The 21,705-nt window shown below is 42.6% G+C and overlaps 1 protein-coding gene across 4 annotated transcripts in view; it reads right to left on the minus strand.

Moving 5' to 3' along the window:
* Positions 1–21,705, minus strand: part of ano3 (anoctamin 3) — a 511,995-nt gene that overhangs the window by 55,924 nt on the left and 434,366 nt on the right. For all 4 annotated transcript variants that reach the window (XM_059652166.1, XM_059652167.1, XM_059652165.1 and 1 more), the window contains 5 exons: positions 14,835–14,999; positions 14,270–14,306; positions 12,616–12,727; positions 6,135–6,192; positions 3,819–3,916 (listed from right to left, as the gene is read on the minus strand). In XM_059652166.1, coding sequence (XP_059508149.1) covers positions 3,819–3,916; positions 6,135–6,192; positions 12,616–12,727; positions 14,270–14,306; positions 14,835–14,999 — 470 coding nt within the window. The remainder of the gene's footprint in view (positions 1–3,818; positions 3,917–6,134; positions 6,193–12,615; positions 12,728–14,269; positions 14,307–14,834; positions 15,000–21,705) is intronic.

Genomic DNA, 21,705 nt, shown 5'->3' on the forward strand with positions numbered 1-21,705 from the left:
GTCCATGTGCCACGTCCAACTTGGTTGTGTGTGGACTTGTAGGTCCTGTTTTCATGGGAGCTGTGCCTCAAGTTCTGTTTGCACTTTAGCCCCTTGTTTCTGATTCTAGGAACATGTACAGGGTAGAGAATGGGGAGGCCAACACTGCTCCTGGGTCTGGCCTGGCCAAAGTGGACATTGACAGGCCCATGCATTGGGAAGTTGAAGGGATTGTCCATCCTTTACTCCTACTCCTCTTTTCTTTGTTTCTATGCCTGGTGTCTGAAATTGAAGACTAAATCCATTTGCCTATCTTTAAAAGGCTACAGGTGTAGTTGCATGAGGTCACCTCCTGATTGATAGACTCATAGAATCCCTACAGTGCACAAAGAGGTCATTTGGTCCATTGAGTCTGCACCAAGCCTCCGAAAAACATCCCAGCCAGACTTGACCCCCTACCCCATCCCTGTAACCCTGCATTTTCCATGGCTGACCCACCTACCTATTCATTAACAAGACCAGAAGACCATAAAACATAGGAGCACAAATTAGGCCATTCGGCCCATCGTGTCTGCTCCACCATTCAATCATGGCCAATAAGTTCCTCAACCCCATTCTCCCGCTTTCTCCCCATAACCCTTGATTCCCTTGATAATCGAGAACCTATCTACCTCAGTCTTAAATGTACTCAGTGACCTGGCCTCCACAGCCTTCTGTGGCAGAGAATTCCATAGATTCACCAATCTCTGGCTGAAGACGTTTCTCCTTTTCAAATGGTCTTCCCTTTACTCTCAGGCTGTCCCCTTTGGTCCTTGACTCTCCTATCACTGGAAGCTTTTTCCCAACATCCACTCTGTCCAGGCCATTCAGTATTCTGAAAGTTTCATTGAGATCCCTCCCATATCCTTTTAAACTCCAATAAGTATTGTCCCAGAGTCCTCAAATGCTCCTCATATGTTAAGGTGAACACTACAAGGGTAATTAACATGGCCAATCCACCTAACCTTCCCATCTTTGGATTTGAGAAGAAACCGCCTGAGACACAGGGATAGCACGCAGACTCCAGACGGTCACCCGAACCTGAAATTGAACCCAGGTCTCTGGCACTTTGCACAGTTCTCTAGGCACTTTCCTGGGAAAGTTCAGATGATGCATGTACTGCCCTGCCTCATATGCGGGCCAGAGAAATGTGCCCAGAAGGTAATAAGTTTGTCTTATTATATTGGATAATATTGTGGTTTAGAGATTGAAGATTATGTCAGTGATGGCACTGATGCCACATGCAAAGTCTCGATCTTCCACACATGGTGATCAGTGTTGGCATGGTGGTCCGGGATTTCACTGCTATGCGTGGGCCTCAGGTGCGCACGCAGCTGGTAAGAAAATTCAAGGGAGTGCTGTTGATATGTTAAGTTGAAGTAACATTAGCCTCTTTACAGCTCAGAGCCTCCTGCTGGGGATGTTCTGGTGGGCCTGGCTCCTTGTGAATTGTCCAGGAACTTGAAACATCCGATGGGCCATTACCCGGCATCTGGCACCATCCGAGCAAGCCCCTAGCTCCGAGCCAGAGTCAGAGGCTTTGGATGGTTCCAACTTACCTAAAAAGTTACGCAGTTATACAGTCATACAGCATGGAAACAGACCCTTTGGACTGACTTGTCTGTGTGGACCAAGTTTCCCAAAACTAATCTAGTCCCACTTGCCTGCATTTGGCCCATATCCCTCTAAACCTTTCGTATTCATGTAATTATCCAAAGTTCTTTTAAATGATGTAACTGTATCTGCATCTACCCCTTCCCCTGGCAGTTCATTCCACAGACGAACCACTCACTGTGTGAAAGAGTTGCCCCTCAGGTCCCTTTTAAATCTTTCTCCACTCACCTTAAAATTATGGTCTCTAGTTTTGAACTCCCCCAACCTAGGGAAAAGACTTTCGCTATTCACCTTACCTATGCCCCACATGATTTTATAAAACTGTATAAGGTCACCCGTCTACCTCTTATGCTCCAGTGAAAAAAAGTCCCAGCCTATCCTCATAACTCAAACCCTTCAGTCCTGGTAACATCCTCATCAATCTTTTCTGCACGCTCTCCAATTTAATAATAACCTTCCTACAGCACTGTGACCAAAATTGTACACAGTACTTCTGAAGTGACCTTTTCAATGTCCTGTACAACCTCAACATGACGTCACAACTCCTACACTGAATGGTCTGAGCAATGAAGATGAGCATGCCAAATGCTTTCTTTACCACCCTGTGACACAACTTTCAAGGAACAATGTACTGGAACCCCTGGGTCTCTTTGACAACACTCCCCAGGGCCCTACCATGAAACTTTTTGTGTAGATCAGTAGATTCTTTCCCCAAAGGTAGGGCATAAGTGAACTCAATGTGTTTTTCAGGAAAATAGTTACATGTCACAATAGGCTAGCATTTAATTGTAGATTTTTATTGATTTTAAATTTCCTTGGTGGCCAGGAGGGTGTCAAACCCGTGCCCACAGAACAATAGTCTGGGTTTCTAGTCCATTAATCCAGTGACATGATCATTATGTTACCACTACCAACTGATCATATTCCATGCCCAGTTTTTTTTTTGTCCTATTGCTCTTTAAACCTTTTCCATCGCAACAATTACAGGGGAGGCAATGGCTGACTGGTATTATCATGAGACCATTACTCAAGGGGAAACCCAAGCAACATCCTGGTGACCCAGGCTCAGATCCTACCCTTGCAGATGGCGGAGCCTGAATTCACCTTTTTTGGGGAAAAAAAAGTCTAATATTGACCATGAATCTAGTTGATTGTTGACGAAAAAAAAAACATTTGTTCACAAATGTCCTTGAGGGAAGGAAACTGCCATCCCTACCTGGTCTGGCCTACATGTGGCTCCAGACCCACAGTAATGTGGCTGACACTTAAGTTGCCCTCTGGGCAATTAGGGAATGGGCAATAAATGCTGGTGCAGCCAACACTCACATCCTATTAATGAGAAAAAAAAAGGTAATGATCTAATACCATTTTGAAAATCATGATTGGATCACCTTGCGCCACACTCTAAGGCAGTGTATTCCAGATCCTAACCAGTCGCTGGATAAAAAGATTTTCCCTCGAGTCGATTTTGAACATTTCACCATTCATATGAGGTCACTGACCTCTGATTCTTGCCTCTTCTGTCAATGGGAAGAGTTTCTCCCTACCTATATTGTCTAGGCCCCTCATGATTTTGAGGAACTCAATCAAGTCTCCCCTTGACCTTCGCTCCCTCTCAAGAAAAGCAGCCAGTTTCTCCAAATGATGCAGATAAATGCTCCTGTGACTCTTTCCTGCACTCTCTGTCCAATACCGGCAGAAAGAGCTGTTGCTGGAGCACGATAACATTATGAGACCTGGTCCTCAAATGTCAAAAAGGTCATTGCTTTGTTTCCCCTTGTGTCTTTCTCTCCTGTTTGGATAGGAAGTGACATTGCAAAGTGGTAGTGTGTGTGGGGGGAGTGAAACTGACATTTTAACTGACTAATTTTCCCCTGATTTGGAGGATTTTTGGACTGGAGATTTGAGAGGCAGAAGTGTTCAATAAAAATTAGGGTCATCTGAATCATCTAACTTTGAATGTAATGTGAGCTTTAAATGCAGTCAGGAATGTGATATTTTTTAAAGAAAACTGATCCTGAAGTGAGTGATTCTAATTCACATCAATCGAGATTTTATGGCTGACAAGATAAATCATTTTCTAAATGGAGCAATTGGGATGCAAAACAAAGGGAAGTAAGTGCTCAGTGTTACATGGAATTCATCTTAATTGGTTTCCCAGCCGAGAATGAAAATGAAAATCTTACGGGTAGCCAAGCTCCATAAAGTTATTCCACATTTGCTTCAGGACCATGATGATGCCCATCTGCATGCACAGGTCAATCAAACAGCCACTGGGATGACACTGTGTCAAATAAAAGCAAATATTTATCAGATTACATATCTGTGTAAAGTATATAGAAGCAATAAATGCACGCATGACATATAGGATGCTAGGTTTACAGTCAAACCAACTACAAAATTTCAAGCATAATTTATTTCTCCAAGCAGCTCTCTGAATGTTTCCCCAGGATATGTTCACAATGAGAAAATTGCAGCAAGGAAGAAAAACACAAAATCCTACATCCTATCCGCTTTTCTGTATGCCTCTGAAATCTGGACAATATTTGAAGATCTATGGAAGAAGCTAGAAGCCTTTGAAATCTGAATGCTGCGATGTTTACTTAAATTTCTCTATACACAGTGCAAGATAACTGAAGAGGTGCTTGAAATTGCAAAGGCAAAAGGATCTGTGAAAAGAGACATCCACCAAAGGAAATATATTTTGCCATTGCTGAATGGCTACTGAGATCCCTTCGGGAGGAGAAAATGGAACAAGAGAGACAGGAGGGTAAATCGAAGCATAGTTGGCTGGTAGATGTCACCAGGCAGTTGCAGATAAGCTGCAGAAAATGTGACAAAATGAGACAGGCAGATGATTGTGGCATAGCATGTCAGCAAAAGGTGGGGCTACTGCTGCAAGTAACTCACCTCCTGTGACCTAAAGCCAGCCTGCCATCTACAAGACACAAGTCAGGAGTGTGATGGAATATTCCCCACTTGCCCAGATGGCTGCAGCTCCAACAACACAAGAAGCTTGACACCATCCAGGTCAAAGCAGCCAAGTCGACCACATCCACAAACATCCCCTCCTTCTACCGCCGATGCTCAGTAGCAGCAGTGTGTACTGTCTACAGAATTCACTGCAGAAATTCACCAAAGTTCAGCAGGCAGCACTTTCCAAACCCATAAACCCTACCATCGAGAAGGGCCAAGGACATCAGATACTTCGGTACACCACCACCTACAAACTCCCCTCCAAGTCACTCACCATCTGGACTTGGGATCACATCATGTTTCTTTCAGTGTTACTGGGTCAAAATTCTGGAAATCCCTTTCTCACAACTTTGTGCATCTACTTACATTGAATGGACTGCAGACATTCAAGGTACCTTAACTCCACTTTCTCAAGGGCAATAAGGGATGGGTAATAAACGCTGGCCCAGCCAGCGATGTTGCATTTCATACATTAATAAAAAGGATTCTTCTGGTAAAAGGAGCTACAAATGGACAGCAGTGACAAGAGTGCCTTAATGAACATGTGCTTACACAGAAAAAATGCATCAAATTAGGGAGTCAATATTTAAGCCCAATGCTTGTAACAGAGAGATTAAGATGAAATATTTGATTAAATTGGGACTGAAATTGCACTTGTTTCACTGGAATGCAGGAGGTTGAGGGGGCAACCCAATCAAAGTTTTTAAGCTTGTGAATGGCATGGCTAGAGTGGAAAGTATGAGGCCATTTTCCGAGGGTGGAAGGGTCAATTACCAGGGGACACAGGTTCAAGGTGCGGCAGTTGGGGTGGGGGGGAGCAATTTTAAAGGGATGTGTGAGGCAAGTTTCTTGGGTGGGGGAGTGCCTGGTACATGCTGCCAGAGGAGGTGGTGGAATCAGACACAATAGCAGCATTTAAGAAGCACCTGGACAAATACATGAATAGAAAGGGAATAGAGGGTCGCAGATCCTGCAAGTGAAGACAGTTTTAATATGGAAGGGCAAAATGTGTCGATGCAGACTGATAGGGCTGAAGGGCCTGTTCCTGTGCTGCATTGTTCTTTGTTCCCACATTCTAATAAAAGGAATGGTGATCCTTTGCACATCTCCTTCACATCAGCATTGTGGCATTGGGAAAATCATTTAACTCACAATGCCACACATTCACAACAAGTAAGATGTTAGCTGTTGCATTTGTTTCAAACACTTGAACTCTGAAAATCAGACACGTCCAGCTCCCATAAAACAACAACTGACATCAAAATGAATACAGATACTATAGCATCTGCATGTAATACACCACGATTATTATAGAGCAATATTATGTAACGCCAATATTATTGAAAAATATTGCTGAAAGGTCAAGGGGAAATGAGCACATTTTTCTTCAATCTTTCCATTAACTGCTCATTAACTGCTCTGTGCTGTAGCATTTTTTTTTCTCTCTGGCACTGTGTTTGGGATTTGAAAGTGGTGAACACAACTATAGCACATCAAGCAATAAAACAAAGGTGACAGATTAGTACCTCTTCCAGCCTCCATCTCTTAAACAGCTTGGCATAAGCACCTGGCCGACCTGCAAATCTGATCAACACAGAAGAGGATTTTAGAGCAGCATTGGTCAGAAGTGAATCAACATATCGACTGTGTCCACTAATTCCGTGTTGTATGTTTAATTCGAGGGCGAATGCAATATTACAGTCAACAGGGAAGTGATGACCTCGTGGCATTATCACCGGGCTATTAATCCAGAGACCCAGGCAGTCTTCTAGGAACACAGTTTGAATCCTGTTGTGGCAGATTGTAAAATGAAAGTCTGGAATTAACAGCGTTATGATGATTGTCGTTTGTTGGGGAAATAAAAACCCATCTGGTTCCCTTTGGGGTAGGAAATCTGCCATCCTTGCCCGGTCTGGTGTACATGTGACTCCATCGCCACATATGACACTTCACTGCCCTCTGGGGCAATTAGGGATTGGCAATAAATCCAGGCCTTGCCAGTGGTACCGACATCCCAGGAATGAATAAAACAAAAAAAAATTGTGACCAATAGTAACCTGGACTTAATGGAGTAAAGATGGACAACCAATGACTTAAGAACAGAGATCTTAAAACAAAAGATTAACAAATGGATTGCGTGGGAGCATCAATGTTTCTACACTCATTCAATAACAACTAAAAAGGCAATAGTGAGCAAAAGGACATTCTGCTCATCAGTTTGTTGCATTGCCCTTTGAGGCATGCAACTGTCATTTGAATGCCACAAAATCAATTTTTCTTTTTATCTGAATGCTTGCCAAGTCATTATACAAAGCCATCAATCCTGAGAGTAAAGGAATTATAATGAACGGAGGCAGCATGCATTACTCCTTTGTACACTTTGATCACAAACACACTGTCAGGACTTCCTTTATACTGGATTACTGAGGAGAAATGTGCAGTCCAATGTACACCAAACGACACATTCTCCCTCATTATCACAAACACATCCAACATTAAAACAATAAAGGTCCTTCTTTCCTAGGGTGTGCTATTCACCAAAAGGGAATGAAAACATTTGATCGCCATCAGATCAGTAACAATTTGGTCTGCTAGATGTTCTTGAATGAAGTTAATAAATATTCTATTTATACAAACTGTCCAAATACGTGGGCATTTTTATTCTTGGTTCCACTATTCAAGACATCAGTGATGTTTATCTAATCGGTTTGCAATGTGGGAATGCTGAGATTTTGTATGGAAGTGGTGGAGAAACCAGGCAAATGCTGTAAAGGCATCTTTTGGTGTAAGGGGAAATTGGATACAGGAAAGGGCCAGTTGATCCCTCAACAGTGTTCCACCATTCAACAAGATCACAGAATCCTTATAGTGTGGGAGACAGACAATTTGGCCTATCGAATCTGCACTGGCCCTCTGAAGAACATCTCACCCATACCCAACACCCTACCCTATCCTCATAAAGCCCCCCCATTTAGCATGGTCAATCCACCTAGCTTGCACATCCCTGGACACTATGGATAATTTAGCATGGCTAATCCACCCTAACCTGTACCTCATTGGACTGTGGGAGATAACCAGAGCACCCATGCGTGAGGAGAACGTGCAAACTCCACTCGGGCATTCTCCCAAGGCTGGAATTGAACCCAGGGGTGGTTGTGTGTGTGTGAGAGTGAGAGAGAGAGAGTGAGTGCTAGTGTGTTTGTACAGGAATCAGACACAGGGAAGCAAGCAAGCAGGTATGCAACACAGGTCAAGCTCAATGAGGCTGGCAACTTCAGTCACCCCTCTGAACTATCACTTTCATAAGGCTGAAAACACGTGACATATCGCATATCTGCTAATAGTCTAACATCAAGCCAGCAGTGTGGTTCATCTACACCTTTCCCATCTGTGACCCTTGAAGAGATGTCCAGCATCCGCTCAGAAGATGTAGCAGTCAGGATGTGGTCCTTTGAGGCATGCAAATGTCATTTGAATGTCACAAAATCAATTTTTCTTTTTATTTGAATGCTTGACAAGTCATTACACAAAGCCATCAATCCTGAGAGTAAAGAAATTATAATGAACGGAGGCAGCATGCATTACTCCTTTGTACACTTTGATCACAAACACACTGTCAAGAATTCCTTTATACTGGATTACTAAGGAGAAATATGCAATCCAATTTAAACCAAACGACACATTCTCCCTCATTATCACCAACACATCCAACATTAAAACAGTAAAGGCCTGGGTGTGGATGGGGATAACAGCATTTATTACTCAAGAGGGCAGTCAACAGTCAATCATATTGCTGTGGGTCTGATGTCACATGTAGGCCTGACCAGATAAGGATGGTAGTATCCTGATTAGTGAACCAGGTGGGTTTTTCCCCAAGAATTGACAATAGATTCACGGTCATCATTATATTCTTAATTGTTGATATCTTATTGAATTCAAATTCCACCATCTGCCATGGCAGGATTTGAACCCAGATCCCCAGACCATTACCTGGGTCTCTGGATTAACAGCCCAGCGATAATACTACTAAGCTATCGCTTACCATGGTGAAATTGAATGATCTGGGGAACAGGTTCACCTACAGTTTTTGACAAGATTTGTAGCTGGCGTTGTGGATGAGGTTGTAGATTTGCTCGCCGAGCTGGTGTGTTTAGTTGCAGACATTATGTCACCCTCTTAGGTAACATTGTCAGTGCGGTTTTGCTTTCTGCCTGTCCTTTCCAAACGGTACACATCCTTGGATATTCAGTTCACTGTGCCATGTTTATGTAATTGTAATTAGATTCTCCCAACTTTCTTTTCTTGATATCTTTTATTCATTCACTTTGCTGCTAAAGTCTTTATTTCCCCATTCTAATCTTCACCAATGCTCACCTTTGTTTCACCTGTCTTCTATACTTTCTCACTTAACACTTTTCTACTTCCTGCTACTAGCTTCACTGGAGGGGAGGTTAGGGCCTAGTGGTATCATCACTGGACTGTCACTCTAGAGACCAAAATAATGTTCTGGGACCTGGGTTTGAATCCTGCCATGGAAGATGGTGGAATTTGAATTCAATTCTGGAATTAAGAGCCTAATAACCATGAATTTATTGCCAATTGTAGGAAACAATTGTCAGGTTCACTAATGCCCTTTAGGGAAGGAAACTGCCATCCTTACCTGGTCTGGTCTATATGTGACTCCAGACCCACAACAATGAGGTTGCATCTCTACTGTCCTGTGGGCAATTAAGGATGGGCAATAAATGTTGGCCTAGCCAGAGATGTCCTCATCCTGTGAATGAATAAAATAAAACTTGCTTCCAACTTAAGGCACCCCTCAGGATCCGGTTACCCTAATATCTTGTTTTAATACTCCCCAATAACACAAGCAATTCATTCAAATTAAAGCTGATATCCTTCCAATTTCCTACCTTATCATTCACTCAGTGTCTAAAAGTCTCATTCAACTCTTGAATATATCCAACAAGTGAACAGCTGCAGCTTCTGGTGTGAAGAACACTGAAAATTCACAACCCTCAGAAAATCCCATTGCAATGGCCAAACCTCATCAGCTGACATTACAAACTCTGGCTTTAGATTCTCCAGCCTGGAGAGAAAGCCGCTTACTATTTTTGCAAACCCTTTCAGAATCCTAAATAAAAAACAACAAAAGAACTGCGGATGCTGCAAATCGGGAACAAAAACAAAGTTGATGGAAAAGCTCAGTAGGTTTGGCAGCATCTGTGAAGGAGAAATTAAACATTAACTCTGTTTTCTCCTTCACGGATGCTGTCAGACCTGCTGAACTTTTCCAGCAACTTAGCTTTTGTTCTTTTCAGAAACCTGTATGTTTCAATGAGATTATCTCTCAGCTTTCTAAAACACTGAGAATATAAGCCCATTGAATGCAACCTCTCCTCACAGACAACATCATTATCTCAAAACTTCACTGCAGCCTCTCCAAGGCAGACATATTCTCCATTGGGAAGGACACTCCATGCAGTTCTCCAGGTGTGGTCCATCAGTCCTGTATGAATCAAACTACAGCAGCATTTGCTTACTCATGTACTTACACCTCCAGCAACAAAAACTGAGCTGCATCCAAAAACAGATCTGTAAAGTGAGTGCCATCCATTGTTTGAGGAACTGCCCAAGAAGGAGAGTCGGAAATTAAATTTACTCTTAAGAGACCACCTGGAATAACTGTGATCAGTTTTGGTCCCTTTATATAAGGAAAAATATACTGACATTAGAGATAGTCCAGAGAAGGTTCACTAGGCTGACACCAGGCATGGAGGGACTATCTCATGAGGAGAGGTTGAGTTGGTTGGGGTTGTACTCGCTGAAATTTAGAACAAAGAAAAGTGATTACCTTCGTGATTATCAAACACACAAGACTAGAAGAAACCCACCGACACATAAACAACATCCTCACTGGAATAAAATTCACAAAAGAAGAAGAGAACAATAATGAATTCCCCTTCCTAGGCACAATGGGAAACTCCAAACTGGAGTATACAGACAAACCAGCCATTCAGATCAGATACTTAATTATTAAGTACCAACCCAACACCCATAAATGGAACTGCATCAGGACATTATTCAAATGGGCAACAACACACTGTAGCAATCCGGAATTGCGCAAAGTAGAATAGGAACACTTTTACGGAGTTTTTAAAAGGAATGGATGCCCAGAAAGCACCATCTGCCATTACCTCTGTGACAGACCGCAACAAGAAGACCTAACAAAACAGCCAGACACACTCATCACCTTACTGTACAGAGATATATCAGAGATGACCACAAGACTACACAGACCCCTAGGTATCAGGGTGGCCCACAAACCAAAAACCACCCTGTGACAGCTCCAGACAAATGGAAAGGATCCCATAATCACAGCCAATAAAACTAATGCAATGTACAAAATACCATGCAATGACTATGAGAAATATTCCATAGACCAAACTGGAAGAAAACAGACAATAAGGATACACGAACACCAGCTAGCCACCAAGAGACACGACCAATTCTCATTGGTCTAAATTCAACTGGGACAAAGAAGGACACAAATTCGACTGGGACAACACATCCATAGTAGCACAAATCAAACAAGATACATGCCAGGGAATTCCTGGAGGCCTGGCTTTCCAACCGGAACTCCATCAACAATACACTGAGCTGGACCTGATATACAAACCACTGAAAAACAGGACCAGGAATAATGCCAACCACCCTAGCAAATCGAGGCATTTAAATAACAAGTGGGACAGAACACCAACACTTCACTGGAGGCGCACTGACGATGTTGCGTAGCAGGGCAATGAAACATCTGACCCAAACACACTGGCTCAGCGGGCAAGTCTAGAACAGGTTCACTTATGGAAATGAAGTGGTGGAGGTTACGGAACAAGGCAGAAATGGGGAGGATAAATGGATTTCTCTGGGATGTGTCATACTTTTTACCAACTTTACATTTTTAGTGCATGATGCAGCCTGACTGACAGATCATTGAGAAAATGTTGAGAAGTGCCTGCCCACGCTAATGTGGTCATTAAGAGAGAGTCTCCAATGAACAATTCAGTAACACCATCTCCCATGTTTCACAAACCTGGTGTTGCAATTCTGCACTGCCGACACCATGACCCTGTGTTTATTAAATTCTATAGCTCTATTTGTAAATCCCACAGGATTTTGTCCTTTACTCATGTGCCTAACATAAACCACTTTCAACAACATTTGGACCAGATCAGGAGGAGTTCAGTCAGACAGGTTTGTAACCAGATAGCAGAGTTATATCTTTAGACTACTCTCCTGATGACTCAGCTGCATTGTGCTTCCCACTACGACATTAAATTATTTAATGCAGCGAGCTGGTCAAACACTCACGGGTCCCGACTGACCTTACTTTGATCAACTGCAGCTCAGCCAGAATGTTAATCATTGCAGCAATTTACAACTGTGACTGTGTAATTTATTATGCAAAGCAAGAACCCTGGATTTCCTTCCTCAGAAAACTTTGGAAATGAATGAGATTGTGAAATTGGAAAAGTCCTAAAACTCAATCAATGAAAATTAATATGCGATGAACACTCCAGCTCTATGGGTTAAAGCTGATGACTTAAAGGCCTCAAAAGGCCCGGATCATAACCTCATGGTAGTTATGGGCAAAAGCATGATGTGACGGGAGGCTGGGATTCCACGTCCCATTCTCAAGATTGTTCAAAATGCCTGGTCTCTAAGGTCAGTCTATTATTTGTTTACCACAATGTGAGGGAGCGTTTATTGGAAGGGATCAATGGTTACAATAAACACTTCAGTAACTTTATCTACCAAACTTAAAACAAACCAGACTTCACTGTAAATCAAAATCAGTGGTTTTGCACCTCGAAACTGTGCATCAGAAATTAAATATTTATGGCTGAAAAGTATGTATTGACTGACAGTGATTTATTTATTATGCATTTGTGTACGACTGAGGATAAATCACAAATTGGAATCTTGTCCAAAGTCTAAAATGCCACTCACCTGCCAAGGAAGAAAGCAATGTAGAAGATAGAACTATTAAGGTTGACAAATTGGAAGAGAAACATTTTTAGAGCAAAGCTATTCTCCCATTCAGACTCTGTGCGGGGATGTTCTGCAACAATAGATAATGTCTAGGTAAGTTATAGAATAAAAATGAAGGGATGTCATAGAGTCGTACAGTTGAACAGCACGGAAACAGACCCTTTGGTCCAACTCGTCCATGCTGACCAGATATCCTAAATTTATTAGTCCCATTTGCCAGCATTTGGCCAATCTCCCTCGAAACTATCCTTATTCATGCAGCTATCCAGATGCCTGTTAAATGTTGTAATTGTACGAGCCTCCACAACTTCCTCTGGCAGTTCATTCCATATACATATTGCCATCTCTGTGAAAGTGTCGTCTCTTGGGTCCATTTTAAGTCTTTCCCCTCTTACCTTAAACCTGTGCCCTCTATTTTTGGCGATAATGGGAACTGCAGATGCTGGAGAATCCAAGATAACAAAGTGTGGAGCTGGATGAATACAGCAGGCCAAGCTGCATCTCAGGAGCACAAAAGAAGGGTCTAGGCCCGAAACGTCAGCTTTTGTGCTCCTGAGATGCTGTTTGGCCTGCTGTGTTCATCCAGCTCCACACTTTGTTACCCTCTATTTTTGGACTCCCCTACCCTGGGAAAAAGATCTTGGTTATTCACCTTATCCATGCTCCTCATGATTTTATAAACCTCTACAAGGTCACCCCTCAGCCTCTGGCGCTCCAGGGAATATAACCCCAGTCGATTCAGCTTCTCCCTACAGCTCAAACCCTCCAACTGTGGCAACATCCTTGTAAATTTTTTCTGAACCCTTTCCTGAAGAAGAGATGTTTTTAACTCTCTGTGGTTGACATTTACAGTGAATAAAGGGTCTTGTAAACATTTAGCCAAAACAAATTCAAATTCAAGTTTACTTTTCAAAGTAACACTTATGCTAAGAAATATACTTTTTTGTAGGTCTACACATATGTTTGGTTTTATTCCCAATAAAGCTGAAAGACAATTACATTCAATTGGCTATTCTTATATTTGATGAAATGAAGGCATTTTATGCGTTCATAAGTTAAATCATTCAAAGGATGAGCTATGACCTTAGAACAGTATAGGATAGGAACAGGCCCTTCGTCCCACCATGTCTGTGCTAACCATAATGCATTGTAAACCAGTACCATCTGCCTGAACACGGTCCATAGCCCCTATTTTATGCCTGTTTGTATGTCAGTCTAAAAGCCGCTTAAACAGTGATTTTGTTTAAAACCCACCAGCAGCACATTCCAGGCACCTACCACCCACTGTGTAAACAAAAAACTTGCCTCGCACAGAGACAGAGGGAACAGCCGATGCTGGAGAATCTGAGATAACAAGGGGTAGAGCTGGATAAACACAGCAGGCCAAGCAGCATCAGAGGAGCTGGAAAGCTGACGTTTCAGGACTGGACTGAAGCATCAGCTTTCCTGTTCCTCTGATGCTGCTTGGCCTGCTGTGTTCATCCAGCTCTACACCTTGTTGTCTTGCCTTGCACATCTCCTTTAAACTTCCTCCCCTCACTTTAAATGTCTGCTCCATGATGTTTGATATTTAATGCATTTTATTATTCATTATTCAGAAGCATTTACTTACCCCAATTTGTCAGCAGATACGCAACCTTTTCATAAACCTTAAAAAAAAGTAGAAAGTCAAATATTTAACTGAATAAATCCTTAAACAATGTATGTTATTATTTGTGAAAATAAATTTCCTTCTTCATAAAACTGTAATGCAGTTTCTTTTGGTGGATTATTGAATGTACAGGTGTGAAGTAGCACTCTGTCGACATTAAACTGATCTGTCTTACTCTATTCATCAACAGGCTAACATGAAGCAATTGGGATCTGCAGCTCAATCCCGAGCAATGTTAAGAATCAGCCATTGTGCTGAATTTAAACTGTCTGAATCTTTCAGCCAACTATATCTCCACTTGTTTAATTTCCTCCACAAGCCTTGTATCTTGCTCTTGGTTGATTCTCAGAGTCGAAGTAGGATTTTTATCTAAAACTCCCTAAACACATTGGAAAAGCTGTACTTTTGCTGATGTCCACAAGCTTCTCCTTCTGACCCACCACCAGTAACAGCGAGTGGTTGGGTTGCGGTGGTGGAGTTGTGGACGAGGATGGGGCTTTGGGTGGGGGGTGGAGGCTGCACTCACCACGTTTAAAGACATGATGATGATGAAGTTGATGCAGACGCCAGTTCCTGCTGTGACAAACTGCCAGTGCTTCTTCACAAAATCCCACTGGAAAGTAGAGAATATCTCCATCGTCACAAGGCGATACACCACCACACCAAAGACTGCCGCCAGCACAAGCAGAATCTAAATCCAATGGAAGAAAAGAGCAGGAAAGCTGCTGAATTACTCTGAAAAATGCTGTGTCTTTTACTGTTGGTGCTGGTGAGCAGATATATACTTCATACATGGGTCAGCTTTGGCATAGTTGATAGGGCTCTTGCCTCAGAAACGTAACGCTCCAGGTTCCAAGTCCAGAGCTTGAGCACCAGAGCCGACTCCAATGCAGTACTGAAAATGTGCTGCCCTTCTATAGGTCCTGTTTCTCACATGAGACACTATACTGGGAATGTATTGAGCGATTTTGAAGATCAGCAGTGCACTTATTCCTGGTATCCTGGTTAACAGTTATCTCTCAGTCAACATTGCATAGAAAGAGGAGACAATGGCACAGGGGCATTATAGCTGGGCTATTTATCCAGAAACTCAGCTAATTTTCTGGGGGCAAAAACAAGGTTGCTGGAAACGTTAACTCGGTTTTCTCCTTCACAGATGCTGCCAGACCTGCTGAGGTTTTCCAGCAACTTTGTTTTTCTTCCTGATGTACAGCATCTGCAGTTCTTTTGGTTTTTAATGTTCAGGGGACCCAGGTTCAAATCTCACCATGGCAGATGGTGGAATCTGAATTCAACAAAACAAACCTGGAATTAAGGGTCTTATGACAATCACGAAACCACTGTCGATTGTTGGGGTTCTGGTTCACCAGAATCTGGTGAACCCCATCTGGTTCACTAATGTCCATCAGGGAAGGAAATCTTTCATCTTTACCTGGTCTGGGCCTACATCTGACTCCAGACTCATAGCAATGCAGTTGACTCTTAGCTGCCCTCTGCATAATTCTTAATGGGCAATAAATGCTGCACAGCTAGAGATGCCCACATATCGTGCGTGCATTTAAAAAAATACAAGCAGATTATACAGGATTCTCTGATTCTATGATTATCTGGCTGTTGGGGGTGAGTTTGCTGTGTGTAAATTGGCTGCTGCATTGGTTCCATTACATCAGTAGCTCTCCTTCAGGAGCACCTCATTAGTTGCAAAATACTTTAAGACAGCCAGTGTTCACAACTGGTGTCATATGAGTATAGAACATGGAGCATAGAAACAGGCTCTTCAGCCCATCTTGTCCATGTTAACCAAAAAACATCAAACTACACTAATTCCAATCACGCGCACCTGGTCCATAGCCTACTATAGCCTGGCATTTTAAATGCTTCCCCAGATGCTTCTTAACTTTTTGCAAGGGTATCTGACCCTACTACCTTCTCAGACAGCTCGTACAGGATTCTCTGATTCTATGATTATCTGGCTGTTGGGGGTGATTTTACTGTGTGTAAATTGGCTGCTGCACTGGTTCCATTACATCAGTAGCTCTCCTTCAGGAGCACCTCATTAGTTGCAAAATACTTTAAGACAGCCAGTGTTTCCACACCTTCTGGGTGTTTTTAATTCTTAGATCATGACTAATCCACTTAATCCACCCCTTAAACTTGTGCCTTCTGGTTTTAGACACATCTGCCATGGGGAAATGATTCTCACAATTTACTTTATTTATGAATCTCAATTTTACATAACCCCAATCAGATCCCCGTCACCCTCCTTTGCTACAAGGAAAACAAACACAGCTTATCCAGTTTCTCCTCAGATCTGAGACTTTTCTCAGGCAACGTCATTGTGATGTTCCACTGCATTCTCTCCTTCTGATAGTGTGATGACCAAAACTGGACACATCTGTGGCCGAGTCAATGTTTTACACAACCAGAACAAGATTTCCTTCTTCCTATATTCCATGCTTTGGCAAAAGAAGGTAAGCATATCCCTTATACCATCTTCACCACCCTGTCTAACTGCATTAACACCTTGAGAGATTTATGGGCTTGTATGCCAAAGTCTCCTTGTTCCTCAGTACGTACTGAGGAACCTACCATTCGTTGTGTATATCTTTCCTTTGATTAAATTCCATCTGCAATTTTCCTGCCCAATTTACTAGCTGATCATTATCAGACTGTAGTCTGAGACCATCCTCTTCACTATCAACCACAGCACCACTTTTCATGTCATCTGCAAACTGACTTATTGTACCTTTGACATTCACATCCAAGTTGTTAACATAGATAATAAATATCAAGGGTCTCAGTGCCAATTGTTGTGGTACACCACTGGTCACAGGCTTCCGATCACTAACTAAACCGTCCACCATCACCCTCTGCCTCCTGTTTGCAAGACAATTTTGGATCCAGTTTGCCAAACTGTCTTGGATTCCATGGGATCTCACTTTTCTGGACCAGCCTTCCATGTGGAACCTTGTCAAAAGCCTTACTGAAGTCCATGGAAACTACATCCATGCAGTATCCTCACCAATATATTTAGTCAGCATTTCAAAAATATCAATAAAATGAGAACGATCTCCCTCTAAAAACTCCATGTCAATATCTCTGATCAATTTTGTCCTTTCCAAAAGTTGATTTATCCACTCCCTTAGGATTTTTTCCAATAATTTCTCTATCACCTGAAGCTAGTGTTGGATTAAATACCTCTGCCATAGCCTCAGAAATTCCTCCCTTGCCTCCCATAGCAGTCTGGGGTAAGAATCATCAGGTTTTGATGTTTTATACACCTCTATGCCCATCTAATACCTCCACCTTATTAATCTTAACATGTTCTAGAACCTCATCATCCCAAATTGAACTCCCCAGCAACAACATCTTTTTCCTTTGTGAATAAAGTTGAGAAGTATTCATTTACAATCTCACCCATGTCCACTGGCTTCATCACAGGTTGCCCCTTTGGTCTCTAATAGACTCCACTCCTTCTCTCTTACTCTTCACACAAGTATAAAATCCCTCAATCCTATCTGTCAAAGATATCTTGTGGTCCTTCTTTGCCCTCCTAGCCTTTTTTTTTCAAAGTGGTCTCTATACATTTTATACTTTTGAAAGGCCTCTCCTGTCTTCAATGTGCCGTACCTAACATACACTTGCTTCTTTTTCTTTATCAAACTCTCGATATCCCTTGACATCCAGGGATCCCTGGATTGCTGTCCTTGCTCTTCACCCTTCGAGGAAGTCTTCTGATTTCTCTTTACCAAGAGTTAAAAACAAATTCACAGCCATGGAATCGTCTCCGACTGCACAACAGTGAATTTGTTACATCATGCAAAGGTTTGTTCATCTTGGGAGATGGTTTATATCATTTATTGTGCTCTATGTAACTACTGCATTATTATACTCAGGATGAATCATGAACAACTTGTGGCAAAACCACTCGAAATCTAGTGAGCCACAACCTAAGATTGACTACAGGGAAATAACACAGCTGATAGATGTCAACTTACATTAGGTTTCTGCAAGATACTCATAGTGAAGCAAGTTTAGTCTTCATCAAGCTGCGTGGCTGGGCTGTAGGAATCATTTTGCCCTGACTTCAATTTGCTCGCCTCCAAGTGGCAGTAAGCTGAAACATGACAGGACTTACAACAATGATTTTCCTCTGCATTTTGGCTAGATTTTATTTTTATTAAAATCAATACAAAGTAAGGTAATTGCTTTCCAGGATATCTCTATACAGTTGGAATAGATGGGCTCTGGCTAGTTAAGGTCCAGGTACACTCAGCACAAAACTCACACAGACAGACTAATTAAAGCTGAGTGACCTTTTGTATAGACCAGCAATCCATCATTTCATTTGTAGCAGTCAGACACTTACTTCTGACTAAAAGCCTCTCCATCTCAGCTCCAATAAAAAGTCATTGACCTGAAACATCAATTTGGTTTCTTCCACTGCAGGTGTAACCTGACCCATGGACTTCTTTTTCTGCAATTCTCTGACTATCTTCCAGATTTTCTGCATTGTCCACTGGTGTTCCGACCCTTGGCTGACCATCCAAACAATGTGGATATGAAATGACAAGGAACAAGTGCCTTCATGACGCAGATCACAGGCACCTTTACATTGCCAAGCTGGTCCTACCCTTTAATAAACATCAAAACAAAGAAGCCTGGAGCTAGAATAAGCTTTTCAGTCCTTTGAGACCATTCTGTCATTTAGTTCGATCACAGATAGCCCTCTACCTCAATGTTGCATTCCTGCTTTCTCTCTATATCCCTTGATGCCATTGACATCTTTTTTTAAAACATTCAGTCTCAAATAACCCTAAAGTATTCAAGAGGCTTCCAATTGAGATGGTGGCATGTACAGATTACATCACCATGTAATCAATGACAATGTTGAACCAATACTGACCGACCAACAGGGCAGTTACGACAATGGCCAAGGGACAGGGCGGTTACAACAATACCACTTACTGACTCTGACCTCAATAATCACAAAGTGCTTCAAGAGACTTGTCATGGTCCACATCAACTCCAGTCTCCCAACCTACCTTAAACCCAATTATTTGCCTACTGACAAAACAGGTCCATTTCTCTAGCCCTGCACTCTCCCTGAAACATCTGGACAGTAAGGTCACCTATGTCAGACTCCCTCTCGTTGACTATAGCTCTGCCTATAACACTATTATCCTCTCCAGACTGACCTCAAAACTCCCTAGCCTTGGTCACAGCTCTGCCCCCTGCAACTGGATCCTCAGCTTTCTGACCCATTGATGCAAGCAGGATAGGTAGCTGCACCTCCTCCACAGTAACACTCAACACTGGAACCTCCATAAGGATGCACCCTCAGCCTCCTACTGTACTCCCTGTATACCTATGACTGGTTTGCCAAATTCCGAACAAACGCCATCTACAAGTTTGTTGGCAAAACCATCGTAGTGGGACAGATATCTAACAATGATGAGTCAAAATACAGAAGGAGGATAGAGAGCTTGGTGATGTGGTGTAATGAAAACATTCTGTCTCTCAACATTGGCAATACTAAAGAACTGATCATCGACTTCAGAAAGAAAGTAGGAGAGCACGGCCCCATCTACATCAACGGAACTGAGGTTGAGAGGGTGTATAGCATAAATTTCCTCAGAGTGATGATAACCGATGACCTGTCCTGGACTTCTCACGTAGGCGCAACAGTCAAGAAGGCACAACAACGCCTCTTCTTCCTCAGGTGGCTCAGGAAATTTGCCATGTCCATAAGGCCCTTCACCAACTTCTACAGCTGCACCATTGAAAGCAAACTGTCTGGATGCATAACGGCCTGGTACGGCAACTGCTCTGTCCTAGATTGTAAAAAAACTACAGAAGGTTGTGTGCACAGCCAATACCATCACAGAAACCAACCTTCCATCCATGGACTGCATTTGCATGGCTCACAGCTGTGGAAAGGCGGCCAACATCGTCAAAGACCCATTGCACCCTGTAATGATCTCCTACAACCTCTTGCATCAGGCAGAAGATATAGAAGCCTGAGCACACACACCAGCAGGTTCAATAGTAGCTTCTTCCCAGCCATTATTAGATGGATGAATGGACACCCTAGCTTCAAATAATGCTGATCTTGCTAATGTTGATCTCACCTAGTACATGCCCTGTTCAATGTATCCTGTATGCCTCTGTTTAAGTCTTTTTGATCTGTACATCCTTTGGTTACTATGATCTGCCTACATGGCTCGTAAACAAAACTTTTCACTATATTTCACTGTATTGTCACACTGTACATGTGACAATAAATAATCAATCAATAAATGTGGAAAGTTGCTCAAGTATGTCCTGCACACAAAAAGCAGGACAAATCCAGCTCAGCTAATTACTGCGCCATCAGTTTACTCTCGATCATCTGTAAAGTGATGGAGAGTGACATCAACAAGCAGCACCTGCTTAGCAATAACCTGCTCAGAGACGTCCAGTTCGTGTTCCATGAAATCCACTTAGCTCCTGAGCTTATTACAACCTTGTTTCACACACGGGAAAAAACAGCTGAATTGCAGGGGTGATGGTGGAACGGTAGCCCCTAGATTAAGTTCGCATTTGACCTCAAATAGTCCTACCAAAACTGGTATCAATGGGAATCAGGGATCAGACTCTGATGAATGGTGTCATACCTGAGAGACAGGGAGATGGTTGTGGTTATTGGAGGTCAGTCATCTCACCTCCAGGGCATCTCTGCAGGAGTTCCTCAACCATCATCAGCTGCTTCATCACTGACCTTCTCTCTATCATAATGTCAGAAGTGGGCTTGTTCACGAATGATTGCACAGCGTTCAGTACCATTTGAGTACTGCTCAAATACAAAAGGGAACCATGCTCAAATGTAACAAGATCTGGACAATATCCAGGCTTAGGTGATAAGTGGAAAGTAACATTCATGCCAGACTATGACCATCACCAATAAGACATAATCTAACTACAGCCTATTGATATGCAGTGGTGTTATCATCACCGAATCCCCCACCATCAACATCCTGAGGGTTACCATTGACTGGAAATTCAACTGAACTCACCACATAAACAGTGGCTACAACAGCAGGTCAGGGGCTAGGAATATTGTGGTGACAAACTCACCTCCTGACTCCCCAAAGCCTGTGCACCATCTACAAGGCACAAGTCAGGGGGGTAATGAAATACTCTCCACTTGCCTGCATGTGTACAGCTCCAACAACACTCAAGAAGGAGAAAGCAAGAACTGCAGATGGTGGAGTCAGAGTCAATACAGTGCAGAGCTAGAGGAACACAGCAGGTCAGGCAGCATCAGAGGAGCAGGAAAGTCAACATTTTGGGTTTACACTCTTCATCGCACAGTGGCTCAGTGGTTAGCACTGCAGCCTCACAGCGCCAGGGACTCG

The sequence above is a fragment of the Stegostoma tigrinum genome, chromosome 17 (genome assembly GCF_030684315.1).
Source record: "Stegostoma tigrinum isolate sSteTig4 chromosome 17, sSteTig4.hap1, whole genome shotgun sequence".
Classification (NCBI taxonomy): domain Eukaryota; kingdom Metazoa; phylum Chordata; class Chondrichthyes; order Orectolobiformes; family Stegostomatidae; genus Stegostoma; species Stegostoma tigrinum.